General features: G+C 37.8%; 2 protein-coding genes across 2 annotated transcripts; one reads left to right on the forward strand and one right to left on the reverse strand.

The window, feature by feature from the left end:
• Window positions 1–2010: 2010 nt before the first annotated feature.
• Window positions 2011–3851, reverse strand: LOC116308277 (peroxisomal leader peptide-processing protease). Its single transcript, XM_031718667.2, has one exon. The coding sequence runs from the start codon at window positions 3848–3850 to the stop codon at window positions 2093–2095; it is 1758 nt and encodes a 585-aa protein (XP_031574527.2). The 5' UTR covers window position 3851; the 3' UTR covers window positions 2011–2092.
• LOC116308276 (uncharacterized) lies at window positions 2063–18398 on the forward strand. The gene is made up of 25 exons (XM_031718666.2): window positions 2063–4137; window positions 4219–4261; window positions 4337–4419; window positions 5493–5558; window positions 5945–6009; window positions 6242–6272; window positions 6416–6447; window positions 7023–7081; window positions 7684–10298; window positions 11032–11131; window positions 11252–11361; window positions 11584–11665; window positions 11833–11949; window positions 12266–12353; window positions 12572–12633; window positions 13211–13283; window positions 13384–13423; window positions 13550–13637; window positions 14041–14096; window positions 14709–14806; window positions 14892–14966; window positions 15325–15428; window positions 15592–15692; window positions 16582–16704; window positions 17238–18398. Exons 1-25 carry the CDS (start codon window positions 4100–4102, stop codon window positions 17335–17337), a joined length of 4449 nt encoding a protein of 1482 aa, XP_031574526.2. The 5' UTR covers window positions 2063–4099; the 3' UTR covers window positions 17338–18398.
• The last annotated feature ends 778 nt before the right edge of the window (window positions 18399–19176 follow it).

The following is a 19176-nucleotide window of genomic DNA, read 5'->3' on the forward strand; positions in this document are numbered from 1 at the left end:
AAACAAGACCCGACCCGAACAGAAGACTCAGAAAGACCCAACACGCCACCCCAACTCAACGCCCCAAACTCACACCCACCCTGCCAGACTCCCCCACCCCCTCACCCCCCCCCCCCCCCCCCTCGCCTCCCCCTCCCCTCTCCCCCACCGCTCCCCTCCTCCTCGCCTCCCTCCTCTCCCTCCCCTCCGCCCCCCCCTCCCCCCTCCTCCTCCCCTCCCCTCTCCCCGCCCCCCTCCCGCCCCACCTCCCCCCCCTCCCTCTCCCTCGCCCTCCTCCCCTCCTCCCCTCCTGTCCCCTGCCTCTGCCCCTCCCGCCTCTCCCTCCTCCTCCCCGCCCGAGAGAATCGTTGTCGGGTTAAGAAACATAGAACATATAAGCTGAGACCGAAATGGCACATGGGAAATGAAATAATTATATTATAACTTATTCATTTGCGCCATCCATGCAGTTGGTTTAGAATGCCAAACGCGTATTAAAAACAGTGGACGGGTCGCCGGTCACAGCATTCATCTAATTAACGTACTTCCCATGTGCCATTTCGGTCTCAGCTTCTATGACGTTCTATGTTTCTTAACCCGACAACGATTCTTCAATTGAGTGTATATAAATATATAAAAAGATCAATTCGGAAAGAACAAGAAAAATTCTAAGTGACTTCCAACCCTTCAAGGTTACGACAACAGGAGTGGGATTTAAGAACTTTGCTTGATTTTAGTTTACTAGACGCCATGTTTATTTCTGAGTGATTGTCAAAATAAGTAAATCGAATGATTAGTTGAATTATTCAGATATTCGAATCTCGTCAATATGTTTAGGAAGACTAATTATATTTAGTAACATCATGCGATAACCGAATTCAATAATTGCTTTATATTTATACATTTTGTATACTGGAAAAACATTAACATGAACATTAAATTATAGAGACATTTCGACGGACCTCAATGCCCTTGGCAAAGTTAGCACAGTGTGACCTTGAATGAACTTGACATGATAAATGTATTATCTGTAGGAAAACCTAGCCAGAATCACCAATTTACCTCGGATCGATCTTGTTTATGTCGACTACGAATGAATCTTTTTTTTTTCACTAACAAGATCGCATTAGCTTATTATTGAAGATGTAAAACTAATAAAAAATAGATAAAAGAAAAAGAAAAAGGAAAAAAGAAAAACCTTACGTGGATAAAACGGAATTCAAACCCACCAAAAAAAAAAAAAAAAAAAAAAAAAAAACCGATTCCACTGTGCCATACCCCAAGACATCCACAGAGCTGGGGCGGCGTATGGACTTCGCACCTGACAGCGATTAAATCCTTCTGCCCTTGGGTGTACGAATTACGCAAGAAAATGTTCTAGCCGAAGCATCAGGGGAGAGACCAGCCGGCCCCCAGACCATATCGGCTAATCTCTTGGACCTCTAATCTCGAATATAAATCAGACTTTACACAGGATCTCTGTATCATATGTCCGCAAAGGACTCTTGGAAAGTGCCGTGAAGACCCCTGGGTACTAATTGCGCAATTTTGACATTTTCTGACGCAGTGAAATACGCAATGCATTTTTGCACACCTACCTCGAGAAATATTTCCAATTTACTTTAATTTACTTTTACTATAGCTTTTTGCACGCTTTACTCGTTTTTTCTAATCATTCTGCAGTTACTGCAGAAACAGAAAATACTAGAGATACTACTAGAGCAAAAAACCATGCTGATGGCAAAAAAACAAAAACAAAAACAAAAAAATAAATGAATAAAGAAAAGAAGAAGAAGAAGAAAAAAAAGAAAAACCACAGAGCAAGCAAGGATAAGCTAGCAAGGAGTAATCGAGGCAGGGAGTAGATTGTATACTCTACCACTCGTTCTTCTTGTGTGTGATTTCAGTGAATTGTTTGAAGTCGTTTTTATGAGAATATTGTTCATAAAAGTTTAAAGTTTCCATTATTTAACCAGCAGTATGCTCTCCTTTTGATAATCCAGTTACAAATGGTAGTAACACTCACACTAATTCATGATGCTTATTGTTTTATTTCGAGTTCTCTTTTACTCACACCCTTATACTCCAGTTATGTCTCAGATGGAAAATCTCTCTACAATTTACTCTTAGAGTTTCTATTGCTATTTAGGTGCCATGCATTTTCAACGATAGATACTAAATCCATCAAATATAACCCCCTGTTGCTTGCATCTGACAGGGAAAGGGTAGTTAGTCTTAGGATTAAATTAGATGGAATGCTAAAATTGATGTGAGGAAAAGATGAAGAGGAATTAGCATCTCTAGTATTGCATGTAACCATTCCCAATAATTGTCCTGTGTTTCTAGAGATGATGGCCCCACCACTACCCCCACAGTGAACAGCGGCACTGGACTGAAGCATGGCTGGCATTCCACTGATGTATGTAACATTTGAAAGAGTTCCTGCAGTAACACAAGGTCCATTGCTCACAACACTTCCAAATAAGGAATACCCTATTGCAAGTACATCTTCTCCTTTCCTAAACACATTTCTGTATGGATAACCATCCCTAAGCTTGATTGATACCTTAAAATTGTGCTCTTTCACCTTGAGCAAAGCAAAATCAAGTGCACAGTCCTCGGATGTCACATATACAATTTCAACATGATCACAAACTGAATGAGATAGAACTTCATGAATGATAAGAGACACTTCCCTGTTGCTGTAATATGAAGAGGTGCTTGGAGATGTGTTATTGCTCTTGAGGAGCCCACCCTCAGTCAGGATGTGTCTACAAGTGATCACTAAACCATTGTCTGAATCAATTACAATTCCAGATCCCCAGGTATTTCCACATTTTATCAGTACAACAGAAGACAGTGATTTGTTCACAACATCAGTAGTGTGACATTGGTGGTTTCTGTTTTGGAGACTATGAATTGTTTCTTGATAGTTATTATTATTCTGGTGTCTACACGAAGAATTATCAGGACTTGCTGCAACAGACTTTTCTTTAATTTTAAAACCAAGTTCCATTGACTTTTTTAAAGGTATTGATTTTGTTAAAATATCTGTGTCCAGAAGAGTCTTCAGTATGTGTTTAATAGAGCATACCAATGTTAATCCAATCCATTCACCACTTCTCCAACAAAAGGGTGCAATGACAATGCCATAAATGCTACTCTCATTTCCTGGCACAGAATCCAAGAAAACTGGACATCCTTCACAACCTGGGACACAACGTGCATCAGTCAAGATCATCTCAGTGTTTGAACCTATAATATTTGATACGATGCCTTGACTAACACTATTATAAAATATGGACCAGCACTCGGAGCCAAATGGAGTTCCAACAATGGTCACAGTTTGGCCAACTGCTACACTTTCTTTAATATTTAAAGATGACTTTGAAGAAAGATAAGAAGATAGGTTTTTAACCTCAATAAGAGCAAAATCTGCCAAGGAGAGAGGAGAGTCACGCCCCCCTTGGTAGCATTCGTCATTCCTTTCTCCTGCACACTTTGTACTTGTGTCATCTTCAAATGTCCACTCCATTCTTGGAAACATACTTTTACATATTTCCTCTAGCTTTTGATCCCTCCACAAGGCTACGATCTTGCCATCAAGAGTTATGAAATCGTTTGATGAGGTATGTTTCAGAGGATTTCTTCTCAGTATTACTTCAACCGGGACATCTCCTTGTTGTACTTGTATGGGGATGGAGATATCTTTTCTTGGCAGTCCTGCATTTTCTTCATTTTGATGCCATAAACCTTTGACGATAGACCCTACAGTAATAATAATACCTGCCTCACTATCAAGGATAGTCCCGCAACAGCTAAAACCTCGAGATTGAACAACAACAGAAATATTTTCAACTTCGTCCGCCATCTTGAATCTCAAGTGCAAGTCAATCACCACTTGTCAGCGGTAATTAAGTAAGCATGCGCTTTGCAGTACGACAAGAATGGCGCTAAAATTTGAGTTTGTTTTCAACGGTTGAGAAGCAAAATTACGACTTTTTCTTGTAAATATTAAGCGTTTAATCCTGTGTTCGTAGTGTTAGGGTGCAGAGGCAAGTGCTGTTTAGCTTTAGCCTTGAATATCTTAAGGTAACTGTGGTTTATATTAAATTCCACGATGGAAACGCTCAACCCAAGCAACGACGCCGAGAACAGGTAAAAGAAAGGATATTCTCGACTCTTCATGCTCGCTTTGTTGTTAAAATGGTAGAATTAAAAGCGTGTTTTTTCCTTTAGACACTCTGTTGGTGGGAGAAAGAGGTCAAGTCGACGTTCTTCTGTAAGTTTTCGAGTTGAGTTTAAAGCGTTTTCGAGTGCTGTGAATGGATATGCTGAATATGCTCTTTCTTAACAGATATTAAAAACAGCAAAATCCCCCTTGAAAATGGCCCTTGAAGATATAGACCCCAACTCTTTAGGTAGCGGTAAAGAAAATAGGTAAGGCCTGCAGTAGTATTACGAACAAAAGACTTTATGTTTGTGCATTTATTTAGGATTGAAACTACAGTCTGCACCAACTCTAAAATATTATAGTTTTCTTCTCCTGAAATTCGAAACATTTTCTGATTTGATTATCTACCCTAAATATGAAATATTTAGGAGTAAAATGATTAGCCATGCTCGCGATAAACCAAAGCAAAATAATAAATTTTGTTAGTCTAATTCTGTAGGTTGGTTTTGATTCATACATTCATTTTGCCATAATTTTTTTTTGGTAATACAAATTAACTATAAGTTTTGGAGTAATTTGGTTGGTTCTGCGAGCCACAATGCTGCAGTCTTCCAAGAAAAGCAAAATTTCTTTTTCTGTTACCAGAATTAAGCATTATGACTGAGTTTTGTTCAGTCATGATGTAGTGTTTACAAAGTGGTTTTAGACCTGACAACACATAATCTGAGAGTTCATTAAACTGCTCATTCCAAACCTTGAGTCCTTTACAATAAGCATGGGTTGCATACTTTGCTAATGCTTCATTTCTCACAAATGTGACCCAGGTTTGAGTCTCACCGTGCTCGGTGTTATATTTGAGCAGAGTTGTTTGTTGGTTCTCTCCTGTGCCTTGAGGGTTTTTCTCCAGGTCCTCTGGTTTTCTTCCCTCTGCAAAACCTCTCCTTTCGCACTATAAATCAAATAAACTTGTTACTTAAAAAACTCATGAATGATTTATAAACCTTTGGTCCAATTAAAGCATCCATACACCACACATACAGTACATGGATTTTTATACTTTAATAGAGGTTTGTATATCACTGTCACGAGCCTAAAAAGGGTCTAACAAGTGGAAGACAGCATGCCAAACTCTAGACAGGGGTGGTAGGCGACAATATTTTGCAGGTTATTGGTGAATATACATGAAACTGACTTTTATGGTCAGCTCTAAAGCAGTATATTAAACTTTCCTTCAGCTCAGTCTACAAAAAGTTAAAAATACATCTCAACCAGTACCCTTCTATCTGGACCTTACACACAGTCAATAACATAATATTATTATAACCTGTATTTTGTTTAGGGATAAAAAAAGTAGCAGAGGCTCATCCAGTAGAAGAGTTAGTTTTGCAGAAACATACCAAGTCAAGTATGTACATAACTACAACCTGTCTTATCTAGATTACACTTGAAATTGTGTTAATTTAAAAAAAATTTTATATGAAAACAAGTGACCATCTTGAATAATGGGATGCTGAGGGGCAAACATAGATTTTATTTTATTTCAAAAAAAATTTCCAATATTTGCCCCCTTTTCATCCCATAATGTCTAATGAAAACAATAGAATTGAAGATGGTCTATTCAACTCGGGCTAGCACCTTTGAGGCTTTAATATCTCATGCCCTGATAACCAAAATGGTTGATAATATTGCTCTTATAAACACTATAACATTAGGAAACAGACCTTTCTCCCCCCAAATAGATTCCTATGTTTGCATGAAAAAAGCTCAACCAAAATCATTCATCATTATTAGAGAGTTCTGTAAGGATGAGGAGTGGAATGCTATTTGGCAGAGGGAAAACTCAACTATAACTTCAGGTAATGCTATTGAAGCAAAAGTTTATATTAAATTATTAGCTTTATTTTCTTGATGTTCATGATCATGTTTCATAACTTGAAATATATGTATTTTTAGAAACTTCATATTATATATAATAAATGTGTTAACTGATAGAAGTTTGGATTGTTTTCATGTCGACACAATTATACAAATATTCTTCCTTTATTGGTGTTTCTCAACTTATTTTCCACATCCCTGTTGTACTTCCAGATCAAGCAGAGCAATCAGATTTGTCACCAAGGTAATTCAATTAGACATTGGACAATGTGATTGAATTTTACAATACTTTATTGCTGTTACAACTCAAGTGTGATGAAAGCCTTTAAATAAAAAATGGTAAAATCCTGGTTCTGTCATTAACTAGTCTGTTTTTTAACTTAACAGTGAATATAGACAACCAACTGATAGAATAAGAGGTGAGTGAATGGTGGTGAATTGATCATCAATGTCTTCTATTGCTGGAACAGTATTAGTATTAATTTAATAGAATTAGAAAGGTCCAAAATCTATAGCTAATTTTCATTGTCCTAATGCGGATAGAGCAGTTTTCCTATGACTTTAAAAAATTGGGTTCTGTATACGTGCCTTGCTGTGGTTGTAATGTTTTGTAGAATCTTAATTGGCTGATATTTTTCTAGCGCAATAATGTTGGTCTGGCAGTGACATGACCTTGGTGTGACAGTGTCCACGCTGTGTTCATGCCAGTTTTATATATTGGTTTTAGGTGTCTGATTGTAAGGATGGAGAGAAAAGTCTTGCACAATTGGGGTGCATATGCCTTGTCATGTCAAGACCACATTCTTGCAGCGAGCTTTTCACAGCCATTGAAAACTGCTCTAATGTTGAATGAACAAAAAGAACTTATGAAATCTAAAAATAATTTTGACTGAAAAAGTCAACTTCAACTACAGTTATCTTAAATACCTATTTACTAAAAAATATTCAGGATCAGCTAATTGTTTTCTTTTGATCAATAATTTGTAATCTTAAGGGCTAGAATCATTATTAAAGGGTGATATACAGAACACAGGACAAGAGTTGCAAGACCAGGTTAGTTTCATACAGTATGTATATGGTGCAGTTAACAAATACATGACCAAATTATTGTTGACCTCATATTGTGGTAAATAAGTGGACTATACACTAAACCATCAGACGTTTTTTTTAAACTACAAAAACAATGGAAAAGTTTAAAAGAAAAACGTTTTGAAGGGCTGATGCTCCATGCGCAAGGGATTTGTAATTTGTTGATTCAACACAATTTTTCGGTAGGTCCTTCTATTTACCACAGTTCTCAACCAAACAAAAAGCAAATACATTTGCATTTGTGTTAAATACTGTATTGTACAGATTGTATTAAGTAATAAATAAAAATTATGATGCTCGATACCATGTCAAATGTCAGACTTGATTGAACTAAATGTAGGGGTATGATAGTTGTAGTAATGTACTTGGACTCCTTGACTCAGCATCACTTGACTAAAGTTTGTCAGTGTGAACATGCTCTACCATTAATAAGAACTTCCATGTTATGAATGTATCTGCAATAAATAATCATGTCCTTATGTGATTATGTGTATATTTCAGTTTCATTTGTAATTCATTAATGATTAAATAATTCAAATTGTGAATCAAGACTTGTATTTTTATAGGATGAACTTTCCATGGATTTCACATTTTGTGGGAACATGATAGAACAGTCTGGTAGACAATCCCTTAAATCTCTTGAAAACAACAACCAAGATCAGGAAAATAGAGTTGAAGATGGAGTGAATGCATTAGAGTTGACCTGCCATGGCCAAGGGCTGATAAACCAGGATGACAGACCAGAAACTGATGTCTATAAGCAATATGGTCAGTCCTCGGGGTTGAGAAAGGAATCAGCCTTAGCCCAAGACATGAGGAGGCCTGGGTTATCAGACTATGTACAGTATTATCAGACACAAACACAAAGAGAGAAAGCAAGGGTCTCTTCTAACAAAGAAAATGAAGGAATGGATTTTAATGTTTGTCATGAAGGCAGATTTGATGGCCCAATGACCTCACAAACAACAGCTGTGTTTGATCCAAAGTTGAGGGATGTTGATTTTAAATCTGTGGAGCTAACATGCCATGGTCAAGGTTTGGTTAGGGCTAATGCCAAGTCATTTTTGGCCAGTCTTGGTAAATCAAAGGTTGGAGTTTCCAAAGATTCTGCTTCAAACACAAGTGCATTTGGTCGACAAGATTCATCCTATGCTACATCAAATATAAACAACACCTTGGCTCTTAGTAATCATGGTAGAACAGAACTGCCAGATGTTACTGAACCAGAAGAGGATATGGAAATGACTGCTTGCTTAGATGTAGTACAGACTGATACAAAAACAACAGTAAATTTAAATGCGCCAGTACCAGAAGAAGGAATGGATATGACAGCATGTGTCCCCCCTGCCCCAAGGTTACAGAATGATCATTTGGCCATGCCTGAAGGTCAGATGGATATGACAGCATGTGTCCCCCCTGCCTCAAGGTTACAGAATGATCATTTGGCCATGTCTGAAGGTCAGATGGATATGACAGCATGTGTCCCCCCTGCCTCAAGGTTACAGAATGATCATTTGGCCATGTCTGAAGGTCAGATGGATATGACAGCATGTGTCCCCCCTGCCTCAAGGTTACAGAATGATCATTTGGCCATGTCTGAAGGTCAGATGGATATGACAGCATGTGTTCTCCCTGCCTCAAGGTTACAGAATGATCATTTGGCCATGTCTGAAGGTCAGATGGATATGACAGCATGTGTCCCCCCTGCCTCAAGGTTACAGAATGATCATTTGGCCATGTCTGAAGGTCAGATGGATATGACAGCATGTGTCCCCCCTGCCTCAAAATTACAGAATGATCATTTGGCCATGTCTGAAGGTCAGATGGATATGACAGCATGTGTCCCCCCTGCCTCAAGGTTACAGAATGATCATTTGGCCATGTCTGAAGGTCAGATGGACATGACAGCATGTGTCCCCCCTGCCTCAAGGTTACAGAATGATCATTTGGCCATGTCTGAAGGTCAGATGGACATGACAGCATGTGTTCCCCCTGCCTCAAAGTTACAGAATGATCATTTGACCATGTCTGAAGGTCAGATGGATATGACAGCATGTGTCCCCCCTGCATCCTCTTCTAGCATTGTCACAGATGAAGATCTTATTCTAAACAAAAGTAGCAAGGAAGAACCAGAAGGAATAGAGATGACTATTCCAAATGAAAAATTGCAGCTTTCTGCTCAAGACGAACACCCAACCTCTGGTAACAAAGGTCATGTTTCCAATGATACAGAGAATGACTCCTGTTTGAAACCTGCACCCTTACTTGTGTATCAAACAGACAGCAGAAAAAGACAAAGCTCATCTAGTATTGATTCAAGCCTCCAGTCTGAGACCCCAAGAGAAAAGAAAAAACAACTTGAAATTCATCATGATCATTTCCAAAGGATTGACTCACACAGCAGTGGTAACAAAAAACTTGGAAGTTCAATTCAAAGCTGGTTAAACCGAAGTATGCCTATCGTAGATCAAAAGAAATCCCAGGCAACATTCCTAAGGTCACTGCCAACCTTATCAAAATCTCTGATGGAATATGATGGTCCAGGAAATAAGAACATCCCTCATGCAACCTTTGCACCTGTGTCTAATGTGCCAATTAGCAAGTTTTGTTCCCAACCAGCCATGAAGAGAAAGATGATACATATAGATCACCTAGATGGCTTCCAAGGCTTATCACAAACAAAATACAACACAGAAGAGCAAACATTTGCTAGTTCATCTGATGTAAACCAGGAAGATAACAGTCCTAAAGATTCATTAAAACCATATAATGCTACAGAAACAGTACAGCCCTGTAATCAAGGTGATGATGCAACTATAACATTCAAGGATCCTATTTGTTCCATGGCTGGGTCATCAGGTGATAACCAGACCAAAGATGAGTCTGTAATCAATGGTCTAATGGACGAACCAACGCTAGAAATGTACTTCACTGATCAAAGTGCTATATCAGTAGGTTTGACTGCATTGAATGACACAAGTCATCAGGAAGGAGAAGAGGAGGTGCCTACACCATGTGATGATAACATTTCGTCTCACACAGAAAGCCATGATCAATCCCAACAAGTTGCTAAGCAACAGGCAAAAAACCTCTCTGTCATTTGTGAGGAGAATGAAGTTAATAGCAGCAAAGTAGCTGGTCATACACTCATGACTGGCAAGCAAGAGACATCAGTAAAGCAGTAAGTCATGTAAAGTTGTGCTTGAACATACTACAATAATATCATAAATAAAATATTTCACTGTGGGAAGGGAGAGTCAAAGCTTTAACTAAGAAACATTGTAATCAGTTTATAATAGAAACTCTTTTCATTCTATTTTCTTTCTGATTCTACCCTTCTGGTTGAAAGTTGGCTTAGGAAATCCTGGGGGTTAGACATTCTTTCCTAACTTCCCCTGATTCCACCTTCCTGGTTGTGGACCGTCTCAAGAATTTCTAGGGAACCGAACTGTGATAATCCTGAGATCTTTCTAATATTAACTATATGTCCAGGGGGTGAAAAGTCAAACACTAGCAGAAATCCATAGAGATGGGGAAAAAATGAAAATCTGCAAACAAAGTGTGGAGCGGCCACCAGATGGCAATTCATACTATCCAACACCACATTATGATTGGGTGCGATACGTTGTATTCTATTATTGGCTGAGATGGAAATTTGTCACTTGTGTCCCATGCTCCAAGAAGCTACCGCAGCTTTCATGTGGCTAGAGTACGACAACAGGCTTAAATGTACTCAGTTACAAGTTTCATGCAGTGTGCGCTGTTTTGTGCTTCCCATTTATTTTCTAAATTCTTATTCCATCTATCGGTAGCCTTAACAAGTGAGTTGCAAAGCTTGGTAGGCTTTCCGTCATGGAGTGGTAATTCCGCTTAGTTTTTATTTTATATTTATCCTTATTCTTTTCTTTTCTCAGGAAAAGCATGACCGTTTCTGAACTTCTTTCTCGTGCAAATATCTCCTTTCAAAACATTGAGCAGATCTCACGTCGAAGTACAATTGCATTTATGAGGAAGGTATGTCATTAAACGTTGGGGTTTCTTATTACGTTATTGAATTGATGCCAGTGATAAAGGCATCATTTAGTACATTAGTTTTATCGGTAACAATGCATTGACAATCATGGTTTGTTTCAGACGGAGAAGCCCAAGGAAGAAAAAGAGTTCATCCAACTCTCTTTGGTGAAAAAGCCACAGGCGATCAGCTATGGAGATATCTGTACTAACATTCAAAAAGAACTGGAAAAGTAAGTCGTTGCTTTGCTACAGGGAAAGTTCATAGGGAAATATGTCTGTAGAGGGCCGAGTTTATTTTGTGTTAGAAAATATCAATGTGAAGCAGGTGAAGTAACGGTCGTATTTTAAAATAAGATACTACATTTATAGGATCGACTGTATGCGGTAAAGGTGATTTCTTTACTAATGTAAGTGTTTTTATTTCATAAAATTAATATATGTATTTTAAACAGACTTAAAGAAACAATGGATCGGCAAGAAACTGAGCTGAACGAATCGAATGCTTCTATTTTACAGCAAGTTGATGATAGTAAGGTGAGAAAGAGTAGCCTATAAAAACAGCTTCTATGGATATAAGAACTAGCTCCATTTCGGAAACATGGGCTATCATTGAAGTGCAAAAAAGACGATTTATTTAGGCTCTTTCCAAATCATTGCTTTATCCTATATTCTACATATATTTTTGTTTTCGTTTACTTTAGATGGCCAAACTAGAAGTGACCTTGAAAGAGCTGAAAAATATCTGCAAAAAGTGTGCATACAGAAAATGGATTAGAAGAACAGGTGCCATGAAGAAAAAATTAGCCACGACACTGAAGGTAATAAGTGAATACAGAGTACATCAGACCGAGATGATGGTTTAAATAGACTACCCATTTCAGACCACGTGGCATTACATTCACTAGTATCACTTCTTTGTTTAACGGCTGCGCATGAGAAGACAAATAAATTTGGATACAAGTCAAACAAATAATCTTATTTTCAAGAGGATGACACCTGGCCTAAAATGGGCAAGCATTACGCCCAAGCCAAAAAAGGTCTTTTTTAAAGGACTATCAACACCGTATTTGTAGCGAAGCATGTCAAATTATTAATTTCAAGTTAACCTAATTTCTTTGTTTATATCTCTATCAGGAAAACTACGAAGTGTTGAGCGACGATGTTCATAATGTCGACGAGACTCTTCTGGTTACTAATGATTGTCTCCAGCTGATTGATAGCAGTAAGTCATACAAATGATAATAGTGACCACAGTAAATCCGTGAAACTTTGGTAATACTAAATAGCACACTTTCATGCAAATTCCATTGTTTTCTATTGTTTAACTAGCACTATTTGTACTATTTAGTAATTAGTGTTTCACGGATATATTGTTTGCACTCTATCAGGTTATCACTGTTATTGCATATACTGAGACAAACTGCTACTTTTCGATTCTAGTTGATGATGAAATTGAAAAAGGAATGGAAAGTCTCAGAAAAAGTATTGAAAAGAGCGAGATGGTGAGTTTCCACTGTAAATTAAAGGGATGTACGGGTTATTGAGGTGAAAACATGTCAGTTACAGCCCTGGGATTGTCGTTTGTCCTAAGCCTACCAACCCTACTTTGGGCGTGTTGTTCAAGCCCTTGTCTTTATTATCATTAATTAGTAAATAATTACGATTGAAAATAGAGTTTAGCGCTCTTCGATTGTTTGGGGACCAGTGATTATGGGACCATGAGGACTGGTTGTCAGCGTCCAAACAAGAGTTTGTAGAGATCGCCCGGAATACAAAACACCAAGAATTGGAATAATGTTTAAAAATGTATTAAAGATCTCTATGGGTCTTTTGAGATCTGTTGGGATTATAAGAAGCATACTGATCATGATATGGGATGGCGGTATTGATCGTGTTGTGTTCTTTTTCTTTTTTTTTGTTGTTGTTGTTGGTGTTGTGTGTGTGTATGATAAAATAATAATGAGATCAGTGAAAATATGAAAGAGAAGCATTCTTTTTGTTATCGTTTCTTTTCTCATTTATCTTAAAAGGGAGCACATATTTTCAAAACGAAAAAGATTTCCTCTTTTTTTTTTGCAGGAAAATGAAGACCTTGATAAAGTGGAAGCAACACTACACGAGAAGAAATCAGAACTAGAATCTAGAGAAGAAGGTTAGTCTGTCATGTAGGATTTTTTGATTTGAAACAAATCATACTACTTTTACCGCTAGTTTTTTAAAAAATCTATTAACGAATTTTTATGTATTCTTAGAACTGAAGGATATGGAAAACCAACGCTCTTCGTTGGCCAGGTAAACATTGACTTCTTAGTTCAACAACTCTTTCGTACGAGGGATCTATTATAATTATTGACCTGTTCAGTTTTCTGCTAGGTAGTGTAAGTAAGATAAAGTTTTTGTTTTTGTTCTTTCTTTCAGCTCTAAAGAATCTCTTTCATCCGAGAAAGAAACACTGGAGAGAGAACAGTTGGCACATGATGAAATGTTATCTCAAATAAGAAATAAGGTACGCAAGGACTCGCAAATACACTTACATGGGAGCTACTTCGATGTTTCCCGAAAACAAGACTCCTAAGAATCTGTTTGCCAGAGGGTTTGATTTATCAGGACATATAGAGGGGTGGAGGGATGTCGGCAAAAACCAGGTCAGGGTTTTGTCAATAGCCATGGTGGGCTAAGTAAGGTTTAGCTGCCTTCCCTCTTTTCTCAGGATTTTCGGCTACCACTCTGCGCTTCTCAAAAAAAAAGAATAAAGAAAAAAAATAAATAAAGAAAAGAAAAATCAGTTTCTCCTACACACACGAATGTCTTGACAAATAGTATCAAGACTGAAACTTATTCCATTACATGTAGGATGAGAATTATGTATCTTGTAGCGGATTAATTGATATTTGTTTCTTTTTTTACAGCCTTCTTCCTGTGAAAGTAATGAAAGTTTATCAGAAAAGTATAAACTGCTTGAAGGGTAAGAATACTTTATCATAAAGCTTCTCATTAATCCCATATAGGTAACTGTCCAATTATTTTCTTAATTGGACAGGTCTTGTTGATAAGGCATTAATTAGGCAGCTATATAATTAATAGGTAATAGGATTTCATGCTCCCCAATCAAGAAATAATTAGACTTGAAAAATTCCTCTGACTGCCAAATTGGACTCGGCCTACAGCCTCATCCAATTTTGTCAGTCCTCAGAATTTTCCTTGTCTAATTATTTCTTAATTGGACAGCATGGAGTCCTATTACATATACTAATTAGGAATTATCCAGGTAAGACCCGTGGACCCTGCTAGCAGAGGTTGTTTGCGGCAGCCGCACCTAAAGCCAGAACGGAAGGCAGAAGGAGACCTCTGAAAGCAGGGTAGGTGGGACCAAGGGTTGAAGACTGAACTGTCTAAGCCCTGCCCCCCCCTCGTCCTTGATCGTTCTCTCTTATAAAGAGAGCTCTATTTGTCAGGAAGGGGCGTTCGAACACATTTCAATGAATCCTGAGGCAAAAATCTCATCTAAGGAAATCAAAAAATTACCCCTTGTTTGAATGTCATTTTACTCGTTTTTTATATCTTATGAATGCTTTAGGTGTCTAGAGTGGGAGCTCACAGAGCGGAACCAGAACTACGCCAAGTTTTTGTTTCTATATGATACACTGGAAATGCGAGTAGACTTCCATCACTCAGGTATTGTATAACAATATCACGGTTCTTCCTATAATAATATCAACTATAACTATGTTTTTATTTATTTTTTGCCTTTTTTTAATAGATACTGCTCAAAGTTGTTCCAGTCAACCAGTCGCCAAGAAGATTCAAAACATATCTGTATCCTCTCAGCTTGCTGGTAAGACTTGCAATATGGGTGAATTGTCTAATACATTTTTATTATATAGCTTAGATCGTACTTGCGCTCTGATTGGTCAAGAACCGTGCTTTACTAGTAAGCGGAGCACGTAAAAAGCTGTTTTACTTTTTAAGTAGATATCTATCAATCTTTTTATATTCCTTGCGGTGCAACATGGACAATTTTTTTAGGTCGAATGCGTGCACTCCGTATTTTCCGCTTTACTCATACTGGTGGTTTTGAGCAGCGCATTGTACATATAGTAAGGCATTCAGAATGTAACGCTACCTGGAACCATACCCATACATTATTTTGTGTAAGCCGCACTATACTGAAACAACACTGTTTTTCTTGTTAGATGACAGCCATTTGTCTGCTCGCTTCGTACATTCTTTGGTTATCAATAGTTTGGATGAAGAACTCTTACACAGCTCCAATTCCAATACAAGTTCCCTACCAAAGGTAACGTAATATTGTATCTGTTAAAAGAGGTTTGTTCTAACATAATTTCTTAGGCGTAAAATTCTGATGATCTTGAAGCAAGGGGTAGTGTCCGTGATATTTCAAATCTATGTTATCAACAAGGATCTACTTATCGTAACTGAAGTATTCCCCCTTGTTTTAGGTACTGGAGCATGTAAGTGGACTTGTTATAGCTGCACGGTCACTTGGAAATGAACTCTTTGAACTGAACTTCCAACACATTCTGACCATGAGGGAGAACAGGTACTAGCTAGTTATTCATGTATTACTACTTTACTCTTACCTCTCTCTCTCACCCCAACCACAGTAACTAATAATCAGCCTCTCGCCCTGCTATGGATCATGGTCTGGAAGGGTGTTCGCGGGAACCGGGAAACAGATAAAATATAGCGCGGGATCCGGGAAACTGAAAAAAATCTTACGTGTTCGGGATAATGGTATCGGCCGTGACTCGGGAATTGCCGAATTCGATGTCCGGGATGTGGGATTTTGCTTTCTGATTGTCGGGAAAAACGTGAAAACATTAATATATAAAATAAAATTTCAAACGCCTTTGAATATATTGAATGTGAAAAAAAGGCAAAATGTCGTGTGACGCGGGATTTCCGTTGAAAATGGCGCGTGATTCGGGATCCGGACCCGCCATCCGGACCCTGAGCTATGGGACTGCATTAAATGTCAACAAAAAGTCGAAAATATCGGGGGTATTTTGCAATTTGTCCTACTTATACTCTTTCTAAGCTCTCCCAAATTCAAATGGAGGACGCTTGAGAGCTAATATGCGTGAAGTCATTCCAAAGAGCGAGTAACAGCCTGTTGTGTTGACGAGGCTATGTTTGAGTACATTGCTACTTTATTTCACTTTTTCCCTTTATTACATCCCTTTCCTTTTTATTCATGTACTAGTTCTTTCACGTCTTTCACGACATTTTCATCGCTTGCTCATAACTATGAGCTCTCAGTAGCTTAGTGCTTAAAGCAGCTGACCGTCAACCAGGACGTATCAGATTCGATTCATAAAAGGAAATAGCTTGAAGAAGAATGATTTACATCTTCAACAACTTCCAATTTTATTTGCTAAGGCTGCGCAACAGTTTCAAATAATTCACTAAATTGTTTTTTTCTCTAACAGTATTTTCATAGAGTTTTCAAGCGTGAAAGCTTTCATGAAGTTCATCGTTCAGCTCACCATCAATGTATGCAAGTATCCCGATGAAGTCGAGATTACTGTTATACCCAAGATTGGTAAATGCTGGTGAGTATTGTTATTATTGTATCGTTATGTCGGTGATTATAAGACAGAATACTCAGTTAAGGGTGTTTACATGTACTAGACCCATTCATGGTTTCCCTAGAACATTCATTCTCATATTCATTAATAATTCATAAGTAAACCAACCAATCAATGATAAATAATAAATTATGATAATTTACATGGAAACGAGAGGAAACAATTTTATAAACTAAAGTAAACTGAACAGAAATGTTGAAAAGGAAGACAGAAAGCACGATATGACATCCACCAAGACGACAGTAGATACTGCGATGTATTATAATCAACAGAACAAGAAACAACTCACCGTTCGTCTCGTTTTGATTTATTCAAGATGGCGGAGTAACCGTGAAGGGGACTTTTATGCAACCTGAAATGAATTTTGCAAATTTGGCAGCCTTCCATCAGATTCCTTAAAAAAATATTTTCCCACTTTCTCAGTCTACGGTTTATGCACCACTCTAGTCTCTGGGGTAAAATAACCAGTTCTAAACATGGCTTACCATTTCTTGTAGCGCACAAGAGATTCAAGATGCGCTGATATCCATTGCCACTGGACCTAAATACATGTCCCGGTTAGTAGAAACCGCTCGACAATTCCTTGACAAGAAATGATCACGAGGCCATTGTAAGGATTGCTGCAGCTTCTTATATTATAACTGGTCTACATATCATATAGTTTACACCCATGCCACTACGGAGCGGGTTCTATCTAATCGATTTGAGATCGTTTAGACGTTGTAGGGGCGTAGAAACAAAAAGGGGTAAGGCTAAAGTGATTCCTTCATCCAGATCAATAGCTTTAGTATTCTTGTAAAGTCATGTCCATTTACCATTTATAAATTTTCATACTATATTTAAACTATGGTTTCCTAATATTCCTTTTTGCAGTTCCGTTCAGTAACCACGAATAAAAGTCGAGGTTTTTGTTGCCGCGCACCATAAAGTATAGTTTTGCTATGCGCGGCAACTCCAACCTCGACTTGGAACTCAGTATTATTCGTGGCTGCTGAACGGAACTGTAAAAATGAGCGGTATTCATTTGATTGATCGGTTTACGGTTGGATGGATTATAGTATAGCTATATGTGGAGTGTATTGAAGATTGACGTAACTGACTGACATGGTCAATAGGTGTTATAGATATTGGAATAATGAGTGTAGTGTCTGTTGCATTTTTACGCTCGTTTTTGATAACAAATCCCGAATTGTAGAGTTTTGTCGGCATCATAAAGTCAGTTTTGATGGGCGTCAAAAGTGAAGCGTTTCTATGACATTTAGTGGGGCATGTGCGCTTGATCTTGTATATTCTGCATGACAGAGTGAAGGCATTTAACCCGTGAAATAAAAATTATTAGTCAACGTGTAATAGTCAAATAGACACAAAAGAAAACAATGGAATTAGGGTCTACTAAAGTGTATTAGTCTAATATCTATTTCACGGGTTTAATGACTTCATTCTAAGTGCGGTTATAATTAAGAATGCACAGAAATTTTCGATTGGCGTCATCACAATCTATTTTTTTAATGACGGTAACTGTACGATACTGGGCATGTTCTAGAAAACGAGTGTAATCGGTATCATCTTGGCGACTTATTGTTATCAGCCTATACTGAACTATAGTGCAATGGCAATCAAATGCCGAATAAACGTATTTTCCTTGATAGAATTATTAATCAATGTTGAGCACAATAATTGCTTGCGAGACACTAACGAATCACGATATTTTGTGATAACCGAAGTTATTATTTGTTTTATCATTCATATTATTTTTCCTTTTTTTTGTGTGTTTGCCTGTTTTTGCTGCCTATCAAACGAGCCATTTTCTGACAGCTGAGGTAAGCGAGCTATGTTGACAAATGCGACGTTACTGCGCATGAGCAGACTGTTATTTGTAGCAAAACGGCTTATGATGCACAAGAGAAGAATATTGTAAGCAGTTATTTGCAGTTACCAATTTCAGGCTAATCAAAACGACAAAAAAGAAAAAAAAAAAAATTGAATTATAATCGTTTTTTGTCTTCTGACGAAAGTGTAGCATGAGCTTCCAGAGGAGAATAATCTTTAACATATACGATCGATCTTTTAATTGCTGATAGTAGTTCACCGTTAACAAACGAACATATACTTTAACTTGGAACAGCATATATGTGCCCCTAGAAAAAAAGAAAAAAATTCTAGAGCGTTCTACTGAAACATGCTTTTCTAATAATGAAAGAGAAACATCTCTTCATATATATATATATATATAGCGCATTTCACCATCATCTCAATGTGCTTTACATTAATGAACAGTGGAGGACTTTACGGGCTGCATATTAAGGCGCTATTAGCAGCCGTGCAGCTGACAATCATGAGTGATTTGTTTGTACATTAGTATTATGCCTCCTAATTGGGATAGGCTGTTGAACCGGGAGACAATCCCCTATTCTTACACGAATAATTCAACAGGTT

This window comes from Actinia tenebrosa, unplaced genomic scaffold (assembly GCF_029948245.1).
Source record: "Actinia tenebrosa isolate PJP-AT-01 unplaced genomic scaffold, QUT_ActTen_1.0 PGA_scaffold8__29_contigs__length_14323225, whole genome shotgun sequence".
Taxonomy (NCBI): domain Eukaryota; kingdom Metazoa; phylum Cnidaria; class Anthozoa; order Actiniaria; family Actiniidae; genus Actinia; species Actinia tenebrosa.

Coding starts and splice junctions, on each gene's coding strand:
- LOC116308276 (XM_031718666.2), top strand. CDS start 4,100: ATGGAAACGCTCAACCCAAGCAACGACGCCGAGAACAG. Junction 12,634..13,210: donor GTATTGAAAAGAGCGAGATG/GTGAGTTTCCAC, acceptor TTTTTTTTGCAG/GAAAATGAAGACCTTGATAA. Junction 13,424..13,549: donor CAACGCTCTTCGTTGGCCAG/GTAAACATTGAC, acceptor TCTTTCTTTCAG/CTCTAAAGAATCTCTTTCAT.
- LOC116308277 (XM_031718667.2), bottom strand. CDS start 3,850: ATGGCGGACGAAGTTGAAAATATTTCTGTTGTTGTTCAATCTCGAGGT.